At 37.9% G+C, this 22,846-nt stretch overlaps 1 protein-coding gene across 34 annotated transcripts in view; it reads left to right on the top strand.

Moving 5' to 3' along the window:
* CEP128 (centrosomal protein 128) overlaps positions 1–22,846 on the top strand; it is a 459,693-nt gene that overhangs the window by 344,777 nt on the left and 92,070 nt on the right. For 31 of the 34 annotated variants that reach the window (XR_014059627.1, XR_014059626.1, XR_014059635.1 and 28 more), the window contains one exon: positions 16,158–16,207. Coding sequence is in view for 18 of the 34 variants with exons in the window: in XM_081510600.1 (XP_081366726.1) it covers positions 16,158–16,207 (50 nt within the window). In the remaining 16 variants the exon portion in view is untranslated. Of the gene's footprint in view, positions 1–16,157; positions 16,228–22,846 lie in introns of all 34 variants that reach the window. The other 3 variants (XR_014059628.1, XR_014059641.1, XR_014059637.1) reach the window with 1 other exon arrangement.

Raw genomic sequence — 22,846 nt, 5'->3', positions numbered from 1 at the left:
TCCTTTCCATTCCCTGCTTTATAAACCTAAACTCCCTCCAGTCTGTCAGTTATGATTATATGTACTGTTCCCAGCTAATGCAAATAAGAGAAGCTGCTGATGGAAAGAGGAATTTTAAAGAGACTTCCAGAAGTATTGTGGCAACATGAAATTGATTCAATCAGGATACCCGTGGAATACACAGAGCCTGGCTTTTTGAATATATCTATAAGTCACCATTTCCTTCTCCACTATAAGTCACCACTACCATCTAATTTCTGATCCACGCTTTTTGCATTTTAAGGACTTCTTGTTCAGTCAAGATTCTGCAGATCCGAAAGCAAAAAAGGCACAATGCTTCTATTGCCGTTCAGTGATCAACCCTAGTGGCAAAGGAAAAGCTAATTAAAATCTATGAAAATGAAATGAGTAACCTTTAAAGATATGCAGTAGTGTGGCTGGTGTTAATATTGACAATTTGTTAATAGGCTAGACAGTTGTAATCAGTATTAAAAATTACTTGAGGCTTTTTTATGTTTGGCAAAAGTTACTAATTAAAGGAAGCAATGACCTGTCAGATTATCCATGAAAACCATGTGCCTTGTGAACATAACACCTAAGAAAATACTCATTTAAAATTTTTCTTTTCATGCTGTAACCTTACATTGGTGACTGTTTTGATTTACTTTTATTTTTCTATTGCTGGTTGGTTGGGTATTTGTTGAATCCATTTGTTTCAATGAGACACACATTTTTAATTCTTATAAATGGGAAGGGACTAAACCCCTAAAATCCTAATTCTCCCTATGCATGTACTAGGTTTGGTATTCTTGACTGCCCTTTAGAGGGTCTGCATGAGGCCTGGTTCAGGAGAAAGCTGTCCTTTGAGGACATTCATGGCCATTTTTTTTTTTTTTTTTGCCATGACACTGACAAGAAAAGCAACAGATCTGACAAATGAAAATACCTGTGTTAGATAGTTCATTTTTTAAAAAATCCATTTTGTGAAATTTTTCTACTTCCAGATGAAACAGTTGATTTGTTTATTAGAATTTAAAAAGAACTCTGAATAAGAATATAGAAAAGAATTATTGTAATTGTGAGCATTTGAAGAACAAAAAGGAAAGATTTGTAATTATCTAAAAGTGTGTTTACCCTGAGTGTAAAAGAAAACAAATAGATATTATAGGTGAATGAGAGTGAATTTGTCGCATGTTCTTATTATCAGTCCTAACAATAAGAATAATTACTTAAACTAAGTGAAGAATCTGTTGGGGTTTCTAAAAAGCTTTGAGGGGATGATTGTCATCCATATTAATTCCGAATAATTGTTACTCTCCCACTGAGGCACTCAACTAAGAGACAACAACTCACATTTAGAGATCTTACAGCAATCTAAAAAAATATATTGCTTAACATTTCAGTGCTGGGAAGATTTTTGCAATAATCTAGTCCACTCCCATTATTTTATTGATGTGATCACCATGGCCAAGAAAGATTAAGTGGCCATTCTTACAAATCTAGTTAGCTAATGAGGAGCAGAAAAGAGCTAGAATCCAGGTCTCCTGACTCTCATTCTGATATTTTTCCATCATACTGATTAAACCATACCTTCTTAGGGTGAGCTTGGTTGAAACTTAGCCATGAATCTCAAGTTACTGATTGGCCTGTATAGTCACTGGTTTTTCTGTTGTCCTAATTTTCAAGTTATCCTGATCTCAAGTCTGACTAGATTCTATTGACTTTTGCCAGAGTATAAGTAGATGGATAAGATTATATATCCAAGTGACTATGACACCAAGGCTTATATCCTATATTCCTTAGCATGTCCATTTTTAAAATTTTTTTCTTTTAATAATAGTAGAGTATTAAACCGTATGCTTTGCTCTAGAAATATGGGTAATTGTCCTTGTCTAGGAAAGACAAGATGGTTTTCTGGACTAGGGAAGTGCAGTAAGGATGGATAGATGGTAAAGGACATTTTGAGGTATTAACATCAAAACATATTAAATAACTTTGGATATCCATTTTCTGTCAGTTTTTCTCAAGCGCTTCAGAATTTTTTAGTTAAACTTTTTATCTTACGGGTGATCTATTCATGTGAAATTGTGAGAAGTAATACCAAGAGATCCCATTTTCAGGAAGATTAGAAGAGATAAATTATATATGAATAACACAAAATGTAATGAAATAAATTGTAGTTATAACTTCAGAATAATTATGTTTTACAATTACTATAATAGAAAAAACAAAGTATTTGGGGGACACAGAAACTAAAACATGATCTCCAGGAATATGAGTGATGTTTGGGCATGGGATAGTTGGTGAAAGGCAACAGAGGATATCTGCTTTAGCTGGGATTTGACGAATGGCTTAGATATTTTCTAGTTAGGGAAGTCTAGGAAGGACATTATAGATCACGCAAGAAGATATTGTAGTGCTGAGAAAAGATAATGGTCTTGGGAGTAAATTTGTAAATTTGTAGACTTTTATCTGTCTCAACATGGGAAATACTAGATGTCTATATTTCATTATTCCTCCAATAGAAAAATATCTTACAGAACTATTGTATAGTATCACAACCAAGATATTGGCATCGATACAGCCGATATACAGAACATTTCCATCAATACCAAGATCTTTCATGTTGCCTTTTAAAGCTACACTCACTTTTCTTCTACCCTCGCTTAACTTCTTAATTTCTGGCGACCACTAATCTGTACTCCATTTCTATAATCGAATTTTCTATCTGTTCCATTAGTCTGTGTGTATATACCTCCACCAAGACTACTAACTTGCTAACTGTTGCTCTGTAACAAGTCTAGAAGTGGAATACACTGATTTCAACCAGTTTACTCAATTGTTTTAGCTACTCTAGTTCCTTTACCTTTCCTTACAGATTTTAGAATAATCTTGTCTTTAGATAGCAAAAAAAAAATTGCAGGAATTTTTATAGAAATTCTATTGAACTTTTCTTTCAATTTGGAAAGAAATGATATCTTTATAATGTGAGTCTTCTAGCCCATAAACATGGTATTTCTCACCAGTGTTTTGCATACAAGTCCTTCACATGTTTTGTTAAATTTACACTTAAGTGTTTCATTTGGGAGAGAGCCTTTTAAATTGGTGTTTTACTTTTTAATTTTGGTTTCTGCATGTTCATTCCAAGTATTTTGAAACATAATCTCTTTTTGTTTATCTGTCTTGTATACTATACTTTGCTGAGTTCACTTAATGATTTCAGGAGCTAGTGTTGTCTATTTAGGTTTTTGTGTTAGAGTCTTTGGGATTTTCTCTAAAGACAATCATATTATCTTCAAATAGGGACACTTTTATTTATATCTTTGTTTCCAATCTGTGTATGTTTCATTCCCTTTTCTTGCTTTATTGCATTGAAGAGATAGTACAATATCATGATGAATAAGAATTGTGAGAGAGAGAGTGTTCTTACCTTATTTCTAATCTTAAGGGGAAAACATTTCATCTTGTATCATTAAGTATGATGTTAGGTGTAGGTTTTTTTATAGATGTTCTTTATCAATTTGAAGAAGTTCTGTTTCTTTTTTCTGATTTTGTAAAAAATTATGAATGTATGATGAATTTTATAAAATAATTTTATGTATCAACTGGTCATGATTATGTGATTTTTTTTCTTTAATCTGTTAAAATGATGGATTACATTAATTGATTTTTGAATATTGAACCAAGCTTGCATCCCTAGAATAAACCCAACTTGGTCATGATATATAATTTTGTATATACTGTTAAATTTTATTTTCTAATATTTTGTTAAGGATATTTGCATCTGTATTTAAGAGGGAGCTGCAGTTTTCTTTCTTTTTCTTTTTTTAATTTTATATTTTTGGTGGCAGGCTGACACTAACTTGATAAAATGAATTGAGAAGTATCCATTTTTTTCTGTTTTCTTGGAGAAGTTGTGTAAAACTGGTGCTAATTCTTTTTTAAACATTTGGTAGACTTCACCAGTGAAACTTTCTGGTCTGGAGATTTCTGGGAATTTTAATACTACAAATGTAATTTCCTTAATAGTTGCAAGACTATTCAAAGTATTTATTTTATGTTGGTAAATTATGATGCTGTACATGGTTTAAAGAAGTGGTCCATTTCATCTGAATTATCAGATTGATACATGAAGAGTTGCTCATAGTTTTCCCTTAATATCCCTTTGCTATCTGCTAATCTGTAGTGAAAGCCCCTATTTCATTACTGATGTTACACACACTCTATGTCTCTCATCCACCTTGCTAAAGATTTGCCAGTTCTATTGAATTATATAAGGAGCACCTCTTTGATTCACTGATTTTTCTCTATTGTTTTCCTGTTCTCAATTTCATTGATTTCTGTTGTTATCTTAATTTTTTTTTTCCTTCTGGTGCTTGGGATTTATTTTCTCCTTTTTTTAGGTTCTTGATGTGGGAGCATAGTGTATTTATTCAAGATATTTCCTCTACTCTAAATATGCATTATTTCTGTAGATTTCCTTCTCTTCACTCCTTTGGCTGTGTCCTACAATCTTTGATATGTTGTGTTTTCATTTTATTCAGTTTATAATATTTTTATCTCCCTTGAGACATCCTCTTTGACCCACGCATTATTTGAAAGTGTTTAGTTTCAATGTGTTTAGAGGTTTCTTTGTTATAGTTATGCTTATATATACCCTTGATGATTTTTTGTTGAGCTGTAATACCGATTGTTGAGAGAGGGATGTTCAAATTTCCGATTCTAGTTTTGAATTTTTCTGTTGTTCCTTTCGGTTATATCACTTGCTAGATTAACCCTTTTTATCATTATAAAATGTACTTTTCTGTTTCTGGTCATTTTCTTTGCTCTGGAATCTACTTTACATCAATATAATAATCCCTGCTTTTTTTTCATTGTTATTTACACGGTGTATCTTTTTTCCATTTTTTGCTTTAAATCTGTTTCATTATATTTGAAAGTGACTACCTTATAGACAGCATATAGTTAGGGACATAGGTAATGTCATGGATAAGTAGCAGAGTGGTCATTAACCCAGCCTGCCAATTTCTATCTTTTAATTGGTGTATTTAGAGGGTTTTTTTTTGGCCGCACTGGGTCTTCCTCGTGGCGCACAGGCTCTTCCTTTCTGCACACAGGCCTTCTCCAGTTGCAGTGCGCAGGGGCTGCTCTCGAGCCACAGTGCACAGGCTTTTCATCACGGTGGCTTCTTTTGTTGCAGAGCATGGGCTTTAGGGCAGGCGGGCTTCAGTAGTACCAGTGCACTGGCCCAGTAACTGTGGCACCTGAGCTCGAGAGCGTGCAGGGTCCAGTAGCTCGGTGCACTTTGCCTTGCAACGTGCGGGATATTAGTTCCCGGACCAGGGACTGGACTTCTGTCCCCTTCATTGGCAGGTGGGTTCTTAACCACGGGTCTGTGAGGGAAGTCCCACAGACCCCCTTTATGTAGTGCAATTACTGATGTTAGGACTTCTGTCTGCCATTTTGTTGTTGTTGTTTTGTTTTCCTTGTTTTCTATTTCTCTGCTTTTTTTCTGTCTTCCTATAGGTTATTTGAGCATTTTTTAGAATTTCTTTTCTTTTCTTTTTTTTTTTTTTTTAGAATTCCATCGTGATTTATCAGTTCTTTTTTCTAATGGATCTCCTTGTGTAGCTTTTTTGGTGGATGCTGTAAACATTACACTATATATACATAGCTGTCAAAGTCTACTAGTATTGTCATTTTATCAGTTTGAAGTGTAGAAAACTTTCTTCATGTTCTTTTGTCCTTCCTATTTGTAATTTAATTGTCTTACATATTCTTCTTTATTTATTTAGAATCACATCACATCACGTTAAATTTATTATGTCAACTATCAAACATAATTTTAAAAACTCAACAGGAAAAGGCAAATCTATTGGATTTATCCATATATTTGCTTACTGTGTTCTTTTTTTCTTCCTGATCTTTTAAGATTCTTTTATCATCTCCTTTTAGGGACTTTCCTTTAGTTGTTTTTTAAGTATCAGTCCCAACAATAACAGCTGTTGACAACTAATTATCTTAATTTTTCTTCCTGAAAATGCCTTGAATTCACCTTTATTCTTGAAGGGTATTTTCACTGCATACAGGACTCTTGAGTTGTCATTTCTTTCTCTTTCAGCACTTAAAAAATTTTGTCATCTCAATGGATGCTAAAGAGAAATTTGCTAGGATTCTGTTTTCCTCCTATAGCTATGGTACCATTTCTCTCACATTGCTTTTGACATTTGTTCTTTATGTTTGGTTTTTAGAACTTCGTCTCTATTTAGAATATGTTTAGAGTAGACCCAGGGTTTGAAAGGCCTAAGAAGCCTAGATCTGATTTATTAGTAGGTATATCAAGAAAACAAGCCCAAAGACTTGTGAATTCTATAAATAGAAGATGATCAAAGAACACATCAAACAGCCAGAATTACTATAGGCCCCAAAATACATACCCACTTGTACCTTATAAGTCTAGAACCTAAACAAAGTCCAACATAAAGGAATTTAAGTAAAATCCAAACTTTCCACTAGGTGAATTTAATTTAGAGATACAGTATGTAGGGAGGAACATGATTTTATGCCTGAATTTGAGCACGTGAAACTTATTCTTGAAATGGTGTTTAGACCAGATCATAACTGTCTCTTGCTCATTATGCTAATTGTCACATGTAGTCCTTTTAACCAAAATAGCCCTTAAACTTATTTAAGCCAGGTAACTTGTTTCTTAAGATAGTCTTACTTTTTCTGCTCTTGTTGCTAGTTGAAATATTAAAAATCTTAATAGCTGACTCAGTTGAAACCTCCATTCTATATCTTGGTGTTTCTTCCCACTAGAGCCAAGAATGAGGCAGAATAGGGCAGATTATTCTGTTGTTTTCCACAATGTCACAGTTTTGTGGAGAAGTTGTTTTAAATCTCTAAAGTTGTCAAGATGGAAAGTTTCACCAGAAATGAACTGACATCAAATAAAACATGAGTACCTGTATTTGGATGTTTTACCACATGCCTAAGACAGACAGTGGATTATAAACCTTTCATTTATTGGACCGTTTGGGCTCCATCTGTAGACCAGCATGTTGTTTCAGCGTCTGAGACAAACCACAGAGGATAGACATACTTTTTGAATGTTGTTCTTCATTTTAACCTGTGTGTTTTCTGTGGTCAGGCCTGATGAGAAAACGCTTAACTCGCTGTGGTGTATCCAGATATGTGCCAGTGGGTGGCAGTAGATGTGGCCGAGTTCTAAGTAATGTAGCTACCAGTTATGGATGGAATCCAAACGCAGAATGCTTGAGGGCTTGTTTGGCCTATTTGTTTTAAAATGCAGGTGATCATTTTTCACATATTTTTCTGATTTTGGCAGATGTACTAACGGTAGTTATATATATCTATGTACACATATATATAAACTCTTACTATGTACCAGACTGTATTAAGTGTTTTACTTATGTTAATTTTAAACCAAGACAATTTATTGATTTTTTGAGGTATTTTTGTCTAATGTGTAATCATAATGTTATTTATTTATCTTATTTACCTTTACTAGTGTAAAAAAATAGGCAAAACATTTGCTGACAAATGTTACATTAAGCTGAGGAACTATTCAACTGTCACCCATTCCTTTAAACAGATTTTTCGCTGTTTTTGTGTCGTGGGATGCTATATATGTTGTATGTTGAACACATTTTGCCAAAAACAACTGCTTTCTCAAGTGTCTAGGTGCTCGCTTTCCATCAAAGCTGCATCTTTTGATGTCCTCTCCCAGAGTTGAGGCATTTTATTGTGGACTGTCGTTAGCTGTAGGTATTCTCATAGATGGCTGATGTTACTCAAGTACTTTAGCAAAGTTTCCTTTTAGTTTGGGGAGACATTGGAAAATGTCTAGGCATTTATGGCAGAGCTTGAAATACTATGTCATGTCAGTAGAAATCTCGAAAGGCAGAGGAAGATAGTCCCTGTTTTGAGAAATAAAGTATTGTACCCTGGTCGAGTTCGGAATCCCTAGGTTCAGGTTCGCACACTTCTGTTCACTGGTTATGTGATGTTGACAGAGGCTTTTAATCCCTCGGAACTCAGTCCTCATCTCCAAGATGTGGGAAGTGGGATTCGAGCCGTGAGCAGTGGTTCTCTGTTAGCACCGTGTGGAGCTTTACAGCCGTATCACAGCACCACAGAGGTCGACCAGGATGAGCGGGAAATCCGGTGGTCGGGCCTCCAGGCCCTTCACTTCTGCTTCCACCAAAGCTGCTTTCTTTTAGCTTTTTAAATTGTTGGGTTATGCTATACATTTGAAAGTGTGTGTGACTTCATTCATAAGAATTCTACTTCTTTTTTTAAAAAAATAATCAAAAACCTCGGCGTCAGGTTAGTTCAGTGGTCCCTAAAGTGTCAGCAATCCTGAATAACTAGGGAGCCAGGAAAAGAAAAGAGAAACTAACCGTGTCTTCAGCATGTAGATAGTATCTGGAGCATCTAGTGTATGACGGCGGGGGGCTAGGTCCATCGTCTGTGACCCCTAAGGGTTGTGGTGTGTTCTTTAATTTGATTAATTCCATTGTACCACACCTACCACCCACAAAGAAAAATGGCACAGATTTACTTGTTACAAATTATTCTTTTGAGAATTTACATTATCTATTGTTTTCCATGGGTTTTCCACAGAAATTTCATGGGAATTACATTATCTATTATTTTACATTATCTATTGTTTTCCACAGGCTTCCCTGTAGGCTCAGATGGTAAAGACTCTGCTTGCTATGCAGGAGACTCCTATTCAATTCCTGGGTTGGGACTATCTGCTGGAAAAGGGATAGGCTACCCACTGCAGTATTCTTGGGCTTCTCTGGTGGCTCACCTGGTAAAGAATCCGCCTGCAATGCGGGAGACATGGGTTCGATCCCTGGGTTGGGAAGGTCCCATGGAGAAGGGAACAGCTACCCACTCCAGTATTATGGCCTGGAGAATTCCATGAACTGTACAGTCCATCGAGTCGCAAAGAGTTGGACACGTCTGAGCTACTTTCACATCACATTGTTTTCCACAAATGTTAGGATACGTAGAGTAGCATTGAAAAGGAGCACTAAATTACTAAATGGGATACAGGAGCCAGAAACTAAATGCTTTTCCCTAAATAGCAGTCACTATTTCACCATATTCTTCTGCCACTGCTACTGTGTCCAGTGCTGTTGTTATAAATGCTGCTGAGTCTGAAACCCTTGTTTCTAGAACTTTCTCTCCATTACCAACTAGGCTGAGTTATAATATGGATGAGATTTTATAATAAAATTTAGGGGAAAAAAACAAAAACCTGTTTCTTTCTAAGCTTGATCTCCAACCTTTCTGTGAAGGGTCAAGCTGCTAGATGACTTATGCACACCTGAACAGGATTCTCCTTTTAAAAGCAATTAAACAAACAACCTATCTGTTTCCTTGGCTACTAGGAACCAGAATCAACATTTAAAAAGTGTCAAACCTCCTTAAATAGCCAGACCACTAGTTGCAAAGGAAGTGGTGGAAGACAGTCTTTGCCAGAAACATGATCATGATGTATTACCCGGTGTGTGCCAGAGAAATGCAATGTGGAAGAAAACAAAACAGAACAACAGGATTCTCTGCTTCTCATCCATAATGTCCGGCTTTTTTAAGTGAGACCTTTTCCCTCCTCTAATAACCATATGTCATAATGAGTTAGTATCAGCTCATTTAAACTGGCCCAAGCTAGTCCAAAAAAAATACACAGGATGGCTGCCCTTTTCATCAAAAAAAATCTCTCATTTACTAATGTTGATGGAAGCACATTTAGCCACAGCAATTTGCATGGCAGTTGAATTGCTGTTTGTGTTGAACAGCAAACCAGAGAATAATAAAGCAAAACAGGAACATGCCAGTGGTGAGCAAGGGAGCAGAGAAGCCCTTCAGCTTTTTCCATGCTGATCATTTTGTTCTAAAGCTGGGAAGAACAAACAGCAAGTTTGCTCATTAGAACCAGGTGTCGCAGCACGCTCAATTGTCACAGCATTGTGTAACGTCAGCTGCCCAAAGGTCTCATCTATGTTCTCCCATCTCATGTCTGTTTGCAGTAGAGCAGTCCCTTCTCGGCGATGCCTAGTCACCGTTTTTCATCAGCACAGGTTAATAGCCCTGTGTATCATTCCAAATGCATGTACTTGAGTAATGCACCTAGCAAGTGAGCAAATGAATAAAGAAATGATATAGGCAGAGAAGGGTATTTTGGGGACCTGAGTTAAGTAACAAAGGTACTTAAGCAGTGGTTAGGGAAGCTCTGGGTATAACGACATCAAAGCCCTCATCGTTGACATCAGTGGCCTCCTAAGATAAGTGAGATGAATACGAATGTGTGCACTTAAAAAATAACCATATGGAACTTCCCTGGTCATCCAGTGGTTAAGAATCCATTTGCCAATGCAGGGGACATGGGTTCAATCTGGGAAGGTCCCACATGCCTTGGAGCAGCTGAAGCCAGAGCTCCACGAGAGAAGCCATCACAATGGGAAGCCCTCTCACCACAACTGGAGAGTAGCCCCTGCTCACTGCAATTCGAGAAAATCCATGGGCAGCAACGAAGACCCAGTGAAGCCATAAATAAATACATTTTAAAATTATTTTTTAAAAATAAAAATAACCATATGAAGAAGGATGCAGTTAAGTACTGAGTGGTACTAAAGAAATGAGCTAGGAAGACATGAGAGCAGAGCTCTAGCTGTGGCTATAGTGCTAGGTATTTGTAGGCAAATAGTTTGCCTTCTTGGAGCGGCATGTCTTCATCTATTTATTACAGAATGAAATGTTTCACTGTGAAATACAAAGTTCTTGCTAACCCCAAGTTCTCCAAGTTTCTGCACAGAGATAAGAAGGTTCAACACAACCACATCCCCAGAGACTTTTAGTAATGACAGCAATGCAGCTACTACTGAAAAAAAAGAAAAAGAAAAACATTAGAAGTAGTTATGTGGCCTTCAGATAAGGGTGGATCTTATCCTCAGCCAATTCTGTTTCTTGACTCTGTTTTCTTCCCTGCCAGCTTCATTGTTTGTACACATTCCTTTGACATAGGAGAAATAGCACCTTGGAAGCACCAGGCTTATCTAAGCTTGCAGGTTCAGAAGGAGAGTTCTTGGAATCCATATTATTCCCTAAAAAAAGGATTCCTGCTGGCATTTGCTTAGCTTATATGCTTGGGAAGGTAAGGTGCCCTGACAGGCCAGTCTGGGTCATGACCTAATTTTCTGGCCAGAGAGATTGGCCTTTTGACTGAAAGTTTCATAGGAACCACGTGGAGAAGAACATGAAGTTCTCAAAATGTAGGGATTTGACATAGAGACAGAAAAAGAACAGCTGTCCAGTTATACTCTTGATAGAAGCTGGGATGAAAATCAGTGGGAGTGAACAGAAGGGGAGTTCTATATTTTAAGTCAATTATAGGAATTCCTTGGTAGTTTTGTAAAGTCACTCAAAATCAAGCATTGCCACTGGTATCAGCTTTTTGGAAAAGCAGTGTCACCTTTATGCATTTGAAGAAAATTGAGAGCATAATTTTTAAATTGTGATAGTTCTATGAAGTCCTGACGATAGACTGAACTCCTTTACATACGTATTTTATCAAACGTGGGAGTTGAGTTTGGCTATATAAGAGATTCAAAACCCATTACTTATCCAGTTAAGTTTTAGCTAAGAAGTTTGGTGTTTGCCATACCAAGTTGACCCTGGAAGAACAAGATCCGTTTTCTTTAATGGTTGTTATACCCCACTATCCACCATTCCAGCTCCACTGATTCATTAAGCCATGTCATTCATCACAAGGGGTTCACCTCTGAGAACCTCCTATATTGGTAAGTAGTGGAGAAAAATGATCATGGTCACATAGTGACACAGTAGTGATTTTGTATCTCACAAATACTTTTTTATTCAAAAATAATTTTAATTGAAGTTTAGTTGACATACAATATTGTATTAGTTTCAGATTGAGGGCAGGAGAAGAGGGTGACAGAGAATGAGATGGTTGGATGGCATCACCAATTCAATGGACATGAGTTTGAGCCAACTCTGGGAATTGGTGAAGGACAAGGAAGCCTGGTGTGCTGTGGTCCATGGGGTCACAAAGAGTCAGACACAACTTAGCGATGGAACAAAAACAATACAACGTAGTAAATTAACAATTATATACAATACAGATTGATCACCACAATATGTTTAGTAAACATTGTCATCATGCAAAGCTGTTACAGTTTTATTGACAATATTCTCTATACCATACATTCCATCACCATGACTTATTTATAACTGGAAGTTTATACCTCTTAATCCCTTTCACTTATTTCCCCCAACCCTCCCACCCAGCCCTAGACATTACCAGTTTGTTCTCTGTATCCATGAGCTTGTCTGTTTTGTTTTGTTTGGTGTTATGGATTTGTTTTTAGATTCCACATATAAGTGAAATAATATGGCATTTGTCTTTCTCTGACTTATTTCACTTAGCATAATACCCTCTAGGTCCATCTGTGTTGTTACAAATGGCAAGATTTCATTCCTTTTTTTATGGCTAATATTTCATCATATATATGTATCACATCTTCTTTATTGATTCACAGATACTTTCTTACACAATATTCAAAAATAAACTAAAAATGAGTTAAAGGCTTGATAAGACCTGAAACGATAAGACTCCTAGAAGAAAACATAAGGATAGCTTAGCAGTATTTTTTGGATGTGTCTCCTCAGGCAAGGGCAATAATAAAAAAAAAAAATGGGACTGCATCAGACTGAAAAGCTTTTGCAGAGCAAAGGAAGTCATCAACAAAAAAGCAACCCACTGTGGGGGAGAAGATATTTGGAAATGATATATCTGATAAGGAGTTAATATCTAAATTATATAAATATAAAGAACTCAGACAGCTCAATTTCAAAAAAAAAATCTGATTTAAAAAATGGGCAGAGGAGCTGAATAGACATTTTTCCAAGGGAGATACACAGATGGCCAGTGTAGACTTAAAAAGATGCTTAACATCACTAATCATCAGGGACATGCAAATCAAAACCATAATGAGACATCACCTCACACCTGTTAACATGGTTATTATCAAGAAGGTAACAGAAACAAATATTGGCAAGGATATGAAGAAAAGGGAACCCTTGTGCACTGTTAGAATGTAAGTTAGTGCAACCATTGTGGGTAATAGTTTGGAGGTGCCTCAAAAAATTAAAACTACAACAGCCACATGATCCTACAATCCACCTTCTGGGTATTTATCTGAAGAAAATGAAAACACTAAATCCAAAAAGATATATTCAGCCCCATGTTTATTGAAGCATTATTTACAATAGCCAAGATATTGAAGTAATTTATGTTTCACAAATATTGAAGAGAGTTGTGCTGAAGATACAATTGCTAAAACCATCTGTTGTTTTGGCCTGTCTGATATCCATACCTCCTTCTCTTGTTAATAGTACCCTGATGTTTGGAAGCAGTCCTTACTGGTCTTCATCCAATTCTTCTGGGATTATCAGTGAAAAGTGTTCATACTTTCCCTTGGCCAAGCAGTAAGCAAGAGATCTAAGCTAGTCTCATTAGCTCTTCTCTGTATGGAATTCCATCTTGAGTGGAGTAACGTGAAGATTAGTGTTACCCAGTATAACATGCCCATTAGTTCATGCTACCTACATTCCTACCCACCCAGATCAGTTGTTTTTCTCTCCAGAATCTGGATCAGTTTTTCTATTATCTGTTGTTATTAGATGTATTGGTTAATTAATCTTATATCCTTCTAATAAAGTCTGAATGCTTGCTGTTCAGTTAGCAGGTGATTACTATCAGTGAGCATGTGCTATGTACCAAAACAACCCCCAATTACATTTATTCCATAAGTCATAATTCCATGAGTTGAAAATTGGTACTGAGCTCAGCTGGGAAGTTTGTCTGGTCTCAGTTGGCTCCCATCACCATCAGTTATATCATCTACCAGGTCTCCTGAAGTTTCAGGATATTGCCCTCCCAGTTACAACACAGACCAGTGTGACTTGTTACCCACTATACTACGGTTTGCTGCTCCATCTAGCAGCATTTGCTGAAAACATTTGCATTTGCCTTTCTGGGATATACATCGAATTTCTGCATGTTGTATTTTTCTTTTATAAAACCAGGTGACTAACAGTAAGTCATCTGGCTTCTGGTTATTTGCTGGCTACCAGTTGGGGCAACCTGCAGAGTTTCAGGAGTGGAAAGCATCCTGGACCATATGTCTCTTGTCACCTAGTGGGCTGGCCTGGGCTTGTTCAAATAGTAGTGACAGAATACCATGGAGAAAAGTGAAAATGCATAAGGCCCTTTGAACTCTCAGTGTGGATCAGCACACACTTTCTTCTGCTATATTCTATTTACCAGATCAAGTCGGGCAGTAAGCTTAGATGCAAAATACACGTGACATCTTGATGAAAGTAGCTGCAGCGTCACAATGTGGATAAGTAAGGATAAAGGAAGTGGAATGATTGAGGACACTTAACTTACCATGTCGCCAGTTGGTTTCTGTTGCTGCTGCTAAGTCGCTTCAGTCGTGTTCGACTCTGTGCGACCCCAGAGACGGCCGCCCACCAGGCTCCCCCGTCCCTGGGATTCTCCAGGCAAGAGTACAGGAGTGGGTTGCCATTTCCTTCTCCAATGCATGAAAGTGAAAAGTGAAAGTGAAATCGCTCAGTCGTGTCCGACTCCCAGCGACCCCATGGACTGCAGCCTACCAGGCTCCTCCATCCATGGGATTTTCCAGGCAAGAGGACTGGAGTGGGTTGCCATTGCCTTCTCCGTACATATAGCTAAAAATTCTGATGTGCCAACAAAAAACCTTTAAACATAAAACCCTAATACATTGACATTCTCTTGTAACTTTCTTAATGTAACTCTGATCATGGGTGCTTTGGAAACCAACATCAGCCATCTACAGGTACAAAGCATAACCTGGCTTTTATCCCTAATCCCAGTACATTGTGTCTTAAGCGGATTGCCTGCCATTCCTCTGTATTTCTCTTCACTATGCAGTCTCAAAAAGTCATCACCATCAATTATATTGTCTACCAGGTCTCCTGAAGTTTCAGGATATTGCCCTCCCAGTTATGACACAGATCAGTGTAACTTGTTACCCACTATACTACTGTTTCCTGCTCCATCTAGTAGCATTTGCTAAAAACATTTGCATTTGCTTTTCTGGGATATGCATTGGACTTCAGTATGTTGTATTTTCCTTTTATGCAGCACAGCCTCTTGGTAAGCTATATACATCACAGAGTAAGGCAAACACTAATACTAATGTGCGCTGCTGTAGGTATTTTTTACCAGTTTTCATCCAAGTTCTAAGTCAGCCCAGCCCTCTTTAGGTTTGCGAGATCTAATAAGATCATAGCACAGGGTGGTATGGCTGCAGGCAGAAAATTTTGCTTGCCAAATGCATTTTCCTTTATAGCCAGTTCATAAATTAATGTAGGACACTGAGACACCATGCCCGTACACATGCACTTAGACAGAACTCTATTGAGCTGACTACCTTACCTTCCAGCCACTGATTTCTCTGAGATGGTGCCAGACGGTTGGTCAGATGTGGCTTCAGTGCTTCCCACCCTCTCAGTGTGAAACGATAATTAATATGACTTTACAGTTAAGGGGATGTTCTCTTTCCATTAATAACAACCCATTATTCCAGGGTGTTTTAATTTGGTTGTAAAAATTGACTCTGGAGGTGGAACTTGGCTTGGGAGCTTATTTTAGAGCAAATGGTTTGTCTCTGTTTTTTTCTTTCAAAAGAAAAACGTTTTTGTTTTAAGAAAATTTTGTATTGTTTTTGAGTTACATAAGCATTAGACCAAATTTCTAAAGCATTGGTATGATGTTAGATTTGTACTTGAGTTGGTCTCATTTTCTGGTATCTCCGCCAGACCTCAGATTGCCCAGGGCTTCTCAGTTAGCTTAGGCATGGCGGGGCCCAGATCTCTGCCACGTGTCATCAGCTGGGATCGGAGGGCATTCCTATCTTGTTGTTTCTCATACTTCAACATCAAATTCTCTTTCTAGGCAATAGTTTATGCAAGCTACTGACTGAATCACTTTTGATACTAAGAGGCAATGCATTTATACATTATATTCTAACCGATATTTTACTTTCTTATTTTAGATCTGCTGGAGGAGACTCACAGAAAAGATGAAGAAATGGAATCTCTGCAGGTAAATTCTCCAATGGGCAGGTACCTTTGGTTTAAACATTTGTTTTCACTCTGTTAGCCTTTATCATAGTCACATTCAGACCACTATGGCAAATGGAGTTTAAAAAATAATCTTTAAAACCCAGCTTGGAATTTACTTTATTTTGGAAGTGTTTGAGAGCATTCATAATCTCTGAAAGCAGGAAGCCAACTCCATCTCTATGCTGCCCTTGAAAGAAACCATTTTTTCTTGGTAGAGCTTAGTAGGAACTGTAGCATTCAGAAATGAAGCAACATCTCTGTAAAGTCCTTTCCCCTCAAACAGAGCTAATGAATGAGAATGAATTCATGGAATCTACATTTTCAAGTGAAATCAAAAGTATTCTGACTCTACAAATATCATCCTATTATTACCAGTGACCAACCAATAATATTAACACATCTGTTGAGCTTAATACTTTACCTTTGTATGCCTCTCAATTCACTATGGATGTATGCACATTTCTTGGACTGGAAAATTGTGTTTGAAAGATTGCATTCAAATTTTAATTGACATTTCCATGGTGTGAGCAATTGATGTTAACTTAGCATCTGACAGAAGTTCTCTCTTCCTTTTACATAGGCTGACTTACAAATGGGTAACTCGAGTGTCTATCTTTATTAGGGGAAACATAACCAGTTATACTCACATGACAGAACCAATTCATTTAACATCACACTGGGGATTAAGAACAGTAAATACTTTGGACATTTAGAGTTCTTCCTGATTTTGGAGCCACAAGGCGGGGCTGGAGACTGATATAATGAGCTGGCTTGAGTGCTTTAGGGGTAGAGATGTTTGCTTCTGGTGAACAAAGGGCGGGTTAAGCAAAGCTCACAGAGCAAGGGAAATGTTCTCTTATTGGAGATTCTTCTATTTGATAATGTATCTGGTGAGAGAAAATTGTATAACTGATCTGAAAAAATGATTCAGAGGAGTGTAGTATACCTAATAAAATACCTAATTTTATTACTGCATACCTAATAAAAGTTGCATGTGTTAGCCACAGTATATACAGCTTAAATTCTTTTAACACCTTGTACTATATTCAGGTATGAAAAGAAAGAGCCCTGGTTGGTCCAGTCTGGGGCTAGGGGAAAAAATCTCAAGTGTATACTTGCCCTACTCTGAGAAATTAGTATCAGCAATATTTGTTGTTATAAAGAGTGAAAGTTTATACACTAACTGTATATAGTGAAAAGGTGATAAAGGCTTTCTGATGCCTTTTGATTATGCACTATGTTTGCCTTTAGCCCTAGAATACCACATATAAGCATATTTATTGAGTACTTAGTACATATCTGGCCTTTTGAAATGGCATCATAAACCTTTTTGAGTTTATTTCTCTCACAATATGAATGTTGGAACTAGAAATCCTGTTAAATTTAATAGCCTGTGTTGCTTCTCAAATATTTATTAAGTACTGGCAGCATTTTCCGCCAGAATGTCCATTGAGTGCAATGGAATGCACCAGCCAACTCACTATGGGCAGTTAAAAATGTAGAGTATCCAATATGAGGTCCAGTGCAGAAGAGTTCAACATTGGCACTTTGTGGTGGCAATTAGTGCCCAACATGAACACTCTGTTAAGAACAAAGAAGGGAATACCTCAGAGTGTACAGGAGTGCAGAGACACATCCCAGAAAGCCTTGCATTTTAAAGACTAGAAGAAAATGCATTGCAAAGTACCTCCATTCGTGAATTTCCATACGCAAATATAAATAGTACAAGGAATATTTTTGAGAAGACTGTTAAAGTATACAGATTGAAGTCTGACAATCACAGAAAAAGACAAAATGGTTTTTAAAAATGATAGCCCTAAGTACTAGATATTGACAACTTGGCTCTGCTTCTGATTCACTGGGTAACCTTGAGTAACTCAATTAACTTTGCTGTGCCTATTTTCTCATCTGTAATATAAAATCATAAAACTGTCTTCCAAAAGTGTTTAGTGTGGTTAGATTATCCCAGAAGGGAGAGCTAAATATTTAATTCCAATTTACCATGTTAGCAAATCCCCATGTATCCAAATTGAAGTCAATTTTATTTACTCATTATCATCATATAATTATATATAACAGCCATTCTGCATTTAATGTTATCCTCCTTAAGGGTAGGGGGTGTTTATTTATCTCTAAACACTTCCCAGTTCCTATAAGTCAAAAGTGCTCCATTTACTCATTGAAGAAATAAATATTCACTGAGCACCAGTTCTACGCAAGGCACTGTACTGGACAAGCTACTTCTACTGGGTAGTTTGTTGCCCTTTTATACCAAAATTAATGAAAAAAATTTAAGTAGGTGTTTATAATGTTAAAAATTATGTTAGAATGTATACATCATTGTGGGAACATATAACAACCCCCATCTTTGTTGGACATAAGGGTGAGTTGGGTGCAGGTAAAGAGGGTTGAAAGTGGGTAGGAAGAGCAATGTTGGAGTGGCAATCCAGGTAGGCTTCTCAAAGGAAGCCAGTGTTTAAACAATAACCAAGAGTTAGCATTGGTAGTTGTAGAATAAAAATAAGTTCTAGGCAGTTGGAAGGATATGGGAGGACCTAAGGAATCAATATCATTTTTAAAGAACTGAGAGACTATCAATATGGTGGAATGTAGCATCTGAAAGAGGAGAGACAAGACAAGAATTTGTAAGATAAATAGAGGTCTAAAGGATCTCATAAAGGAGTTGGAATTCTACCTTTAGTATATGGAAAACCCTTTAGTAAAGAGTTTCAAACAGGACAGCAATATGATCAAATTTACATTTTTACCAAGCAACTGGCTGCAAATTCTAAAATCACTGGGGGCGGGCAAGATTGAAACCAGAGAGGCCGATTAAGCAAATGTTTGTGAGAATATTGGGAAGAGATGATGCTGACTTGAATTGGCTGGTAGCAGAGAGAGTGAAGAGGCATGGGTGGTTTCTTAATATGTTTTACGGTATAAAAATTTAGGGCACTGTTAGATTGTTGTTGTTATTCAGACACTCAGTCGTGTCCAACTCTTTGCTACCCCATAGACTGCAGCACGTTAGGCTTCCCTGTCCTTCACTATCTCCCGGAGCTTGCTCAAGCTCATGTCCATTGAGTCAGTGATGCCATCCAACCATCTCGTCCTCAGTTGTCCCCTTCTCCTCCTGCCTTCCATCTTTCCCAGCATCAGAGTATTTTCCAATGAGTCGGCTCTTTGCAGCAGGTGGCCAAAGTATTGGAGCTTCAGCTTCAGTATCAGTCCTTCTAATGAATATTCAGGATTGATTTCCTTTAGGATTAATTGGTTTGATTTCCTTGCTGTCCAAGGGACTCTTTAGAGTCTTCTCCAACACCACAGTTCGAAACCATTACTCTTCAACGCTAGCCTTCTTTATGGTGCAACTCTCACTCTCATACATGACTACTGGAAAAACTATAGATTTGATTATACAGACCAACCTTTGTCAGCAAGGTAACGTCGCTGCTTTTTAGTATGTTTTCAAGGTATGTGATAGCTTTTCTTCCAAGGAGCAAGTGTCTTTTAATTTCATGGCTGCATTCACTATCTACAGTGATTTTGGAGGTGCAAAAAATAAAGTCTGTCACTGTCTCCATTGTTTTCCATCTAACTGCCATCAAGTGATGGGACCAGCTGCCATGATTTTATGTTTTGAATTTTCAGTTTTAAGCCAGCTTTTTCATTCTCTTTTTTCACTTTTATCAAGAGGCTCTTTAGTTCCTCTTCGCTTTCTGCCATAAAGTTGGTGTCATCTACATATCTGAGGTGGTTGGTATTTTTCCTGGCAATCTTAATTCCAGCTTGTGCTTCATCCAGCCCAGCATTTAGCATGATGTACTCTGCATATAAGTTAAATAAAAAGGGTGATAGTATGCAGCCCTGACAATCTCCTTTCTCAATTTGGAACCAGTCCATTGTCCCATGTTCAGTTCTAACTGTTGCTTCTTGACATGCATACATATTTCTCAGGAGGCAGATCAGATGGTCTGATATTCCCATCTCTTGAAGAATTTTCCACAGTTTGTTGTGATCCACACAGTCAAAGGCTTTGGAGTTGTCACTTAAGCAGAAGTAGATGTTTTTCCGGAACTCTCTTGCTTTTTCGATGATCCAGCAGATGTTGGCAATTTGACCTCTGGTTCCTCTGCCTTTCCTAAATCCAGCTGGAACATCTGGAAGTTCTTGGTTCATGTACTGTTGAAACATAGCTTGGAGAATTTTGAGTATTACTTTGCTAGCGTGTGAGATGAGTGCAATTGTGCAGTAGTTTGAGCATTCTTTGGCATTGCCTTTCTTTCGGATTGGAATGAAAACTGACCTTTTCCAGCCCCATGGCCACTGCTGAGTTTTCCAAATTTGCTGGCATATTGAGTGCAGCACTTTCACAGCATCATCTTTTCGGATTTGAAATACCTCAACCCAAATTCCATCACCTCCACTAGCTTTGTTTGTAGTGATGCTCCCTAAGGCACACTTGACTTCACATTCCAGGAATGTGAATGTCTGGCTCTAGGTGAGAGATCACGCCATTGTGATTATGTGGATCGTGAAGATCTATTTTGTATAGTCCTTCTGTGTATTCTTGCCACCTCTTCTTAATATCTTCTGCTTCTGTTAGGTCCATACCATTTCTGTCCTTTATTGAGACCATCGTTGCATGAAATGTTCCCTTGGTATGTCTAATTTTCTTGAAAAGATCTCTAGTCTTTCCCAATCTGTTGCTTTCCTCTATTTCTTTGCACTGATCACTGAGGAAGGCTTTCTTATCTCTCTTTGCTATTCTTCGGAACTCTGCATTCCATTGGGTGTATCTTTCCTTTTCTCCTTTGCCTTTCGCTTCTCCTCTTTTCTCAGCTATTAGTAAGGCCTCCTGAGATAGCCATTTTGCCTTTTTGCATTTCTTTTTCTTGGGGATGGTCTTGATCACTGCCTCTTGTACAATGTCATGGACTTCTGTCCATAGTTCTTCAGGCACTCTGTTTATCAGAACTAATCCCTTGAATCTACTTGTCACTTCCACTGTATAACCGTAAGGGATTTGATTTAGGTCATAGCTGAATGTTCTAGTGGTTTTCCCTACTTTTTTCAAAATAAGTCTGAATTTTGCATGAGGAGTTCATGATCTGAGCCACAGTCCGCCCCCGGTCTTGTTTTTGCTGACTGTATAGAGCTTCTCCACCTTCGGCTGCAAAGAATATAATCAGTCTGATTTTGGTAGTGACCATCTGGTGATGTCCATGTGTAGAGTCGTCCCTTGTGTTGTTGGAAGAGGGTGTTTGCTATGACGAGGGCATTCTCTTGGTAAAACTCTGTTAGCCTTTGCCCTTTTTCATTTTGTGCTCCAAGGCCAAATTCGCTTGTTACTCCAGGTGTTTCTTGACTTCCTACTTTTACATTCCAGTCCCCTATGATGAAAAGGACATCTTTTTTGGGTGTTAGTTCTAGAAGTCCTGTAGGTCTTCATAGAACTGTTCAATTTCAGCTTCTTAAGTATTAGTAGTTGGGATATAGACTTGTATTACTGGGATGTTGAATGGTTTGCCTTGGAAATGAACAGAAATCATTCTGTCATTTTTGAGATTGCACCCAAGTACTGCATTTTGGACTTTTTTGTTGACTATGATGGCTACTCCATTTCTCCTAAGGGATTCTTGCCAACAGTAGTAGATACAATGGTCTTCTGAATTAAATTTCCCATTGCAGTTAGTCAGTTCAGTTGCACAGTCGTATCCGAATCTTTGCGACCCCATGAATCGCAGCACGCCAGGGCTCCCTGTCCATCACCAACTCCCGGAGTTTACCCAAACCCATCTCCATCGAGTCGGTGATGCCATCCAACCATCTCATCCTCTGTCGTCCCCTTCTCCTCCTGCCCCCCATCCTTCCCAGCATTAGGGTCTTTTCCAATGAGTCAACTCTTCGCATGAGTTGGCCAAAGTATTGGAGTTTCAGCTTCAACATCAGTCCTTCCAATGAACACCCAGGACTGATCTCCCTTAGGATGGACTGGTTGGATCTTGTTGCAGTCCAAGGGACCGTCAAGAGTCTTCCCCAACACCACAGTTCAAAAGCATCAATTCTGCGGCGCTCAGCTTTCTTCACCGTCCAGCTCTCACATCCATACATGACCACTGGAAAAACCATAGCCTTGACTAGACGGACCTTTGTTGGCAAAGTAGTGTCTCTGCTTTTAAATATGCTATCTAGGTTGGTCATAACTTTCCTTCCAAGGAGTAAGCGTCTTTTAATTTCAAGGCTGCAGTCACCATCAGCAGTGATTTTGGAGCCCCAAAAAATAACGTCTGACACTGTTTCCACTGTTCCCCATCTCTTTCCCATGAAGTGATTGGACCAGATGCCGTGATCTTAGTTTTCTGAACGTTGAGCTTTAAGCCAACTTTTTCACTCTCCTCTTTCACTTTCATCAAGAGGCTCTTTAGTTCTTCTTCACTTTCTGCCAGATCTTCACATCTGCATATCTGAGGTTATTGATATTTCTCCCTGCAGTCTTCCTGACCTGCATAGATTTCTCAAGAGACAGGTCAGATGGTCTGGTATTCCCATCACTTTCAGAATTTTCCCCAGTTTATTGTGATCCACACAGTCAAAGGCTTTGGCATAGTCAATAAAG

Source organism: Giraffa tippelskirchi, chromosome 7 (assembly GCF_054371585.1).
Source record: "Giraffa tippelskirchi isolate mGirTip1 chromosome 7, T2T-mGirTip1v1.2.pri, whole genome shotgun sequence".
Taxonomy (NCBI): domain Eukaryota; kingdom Metazoa; phylum Chordata; class Mammalia; order Artiodactyla; family Giraffidae; genus Giraffa; species Giraffa tippelskirchi.
Note: the sequence above shows the minus strand (reverse complement) of the source record. Positions and strands in the feature narration are given on the sequence as shown.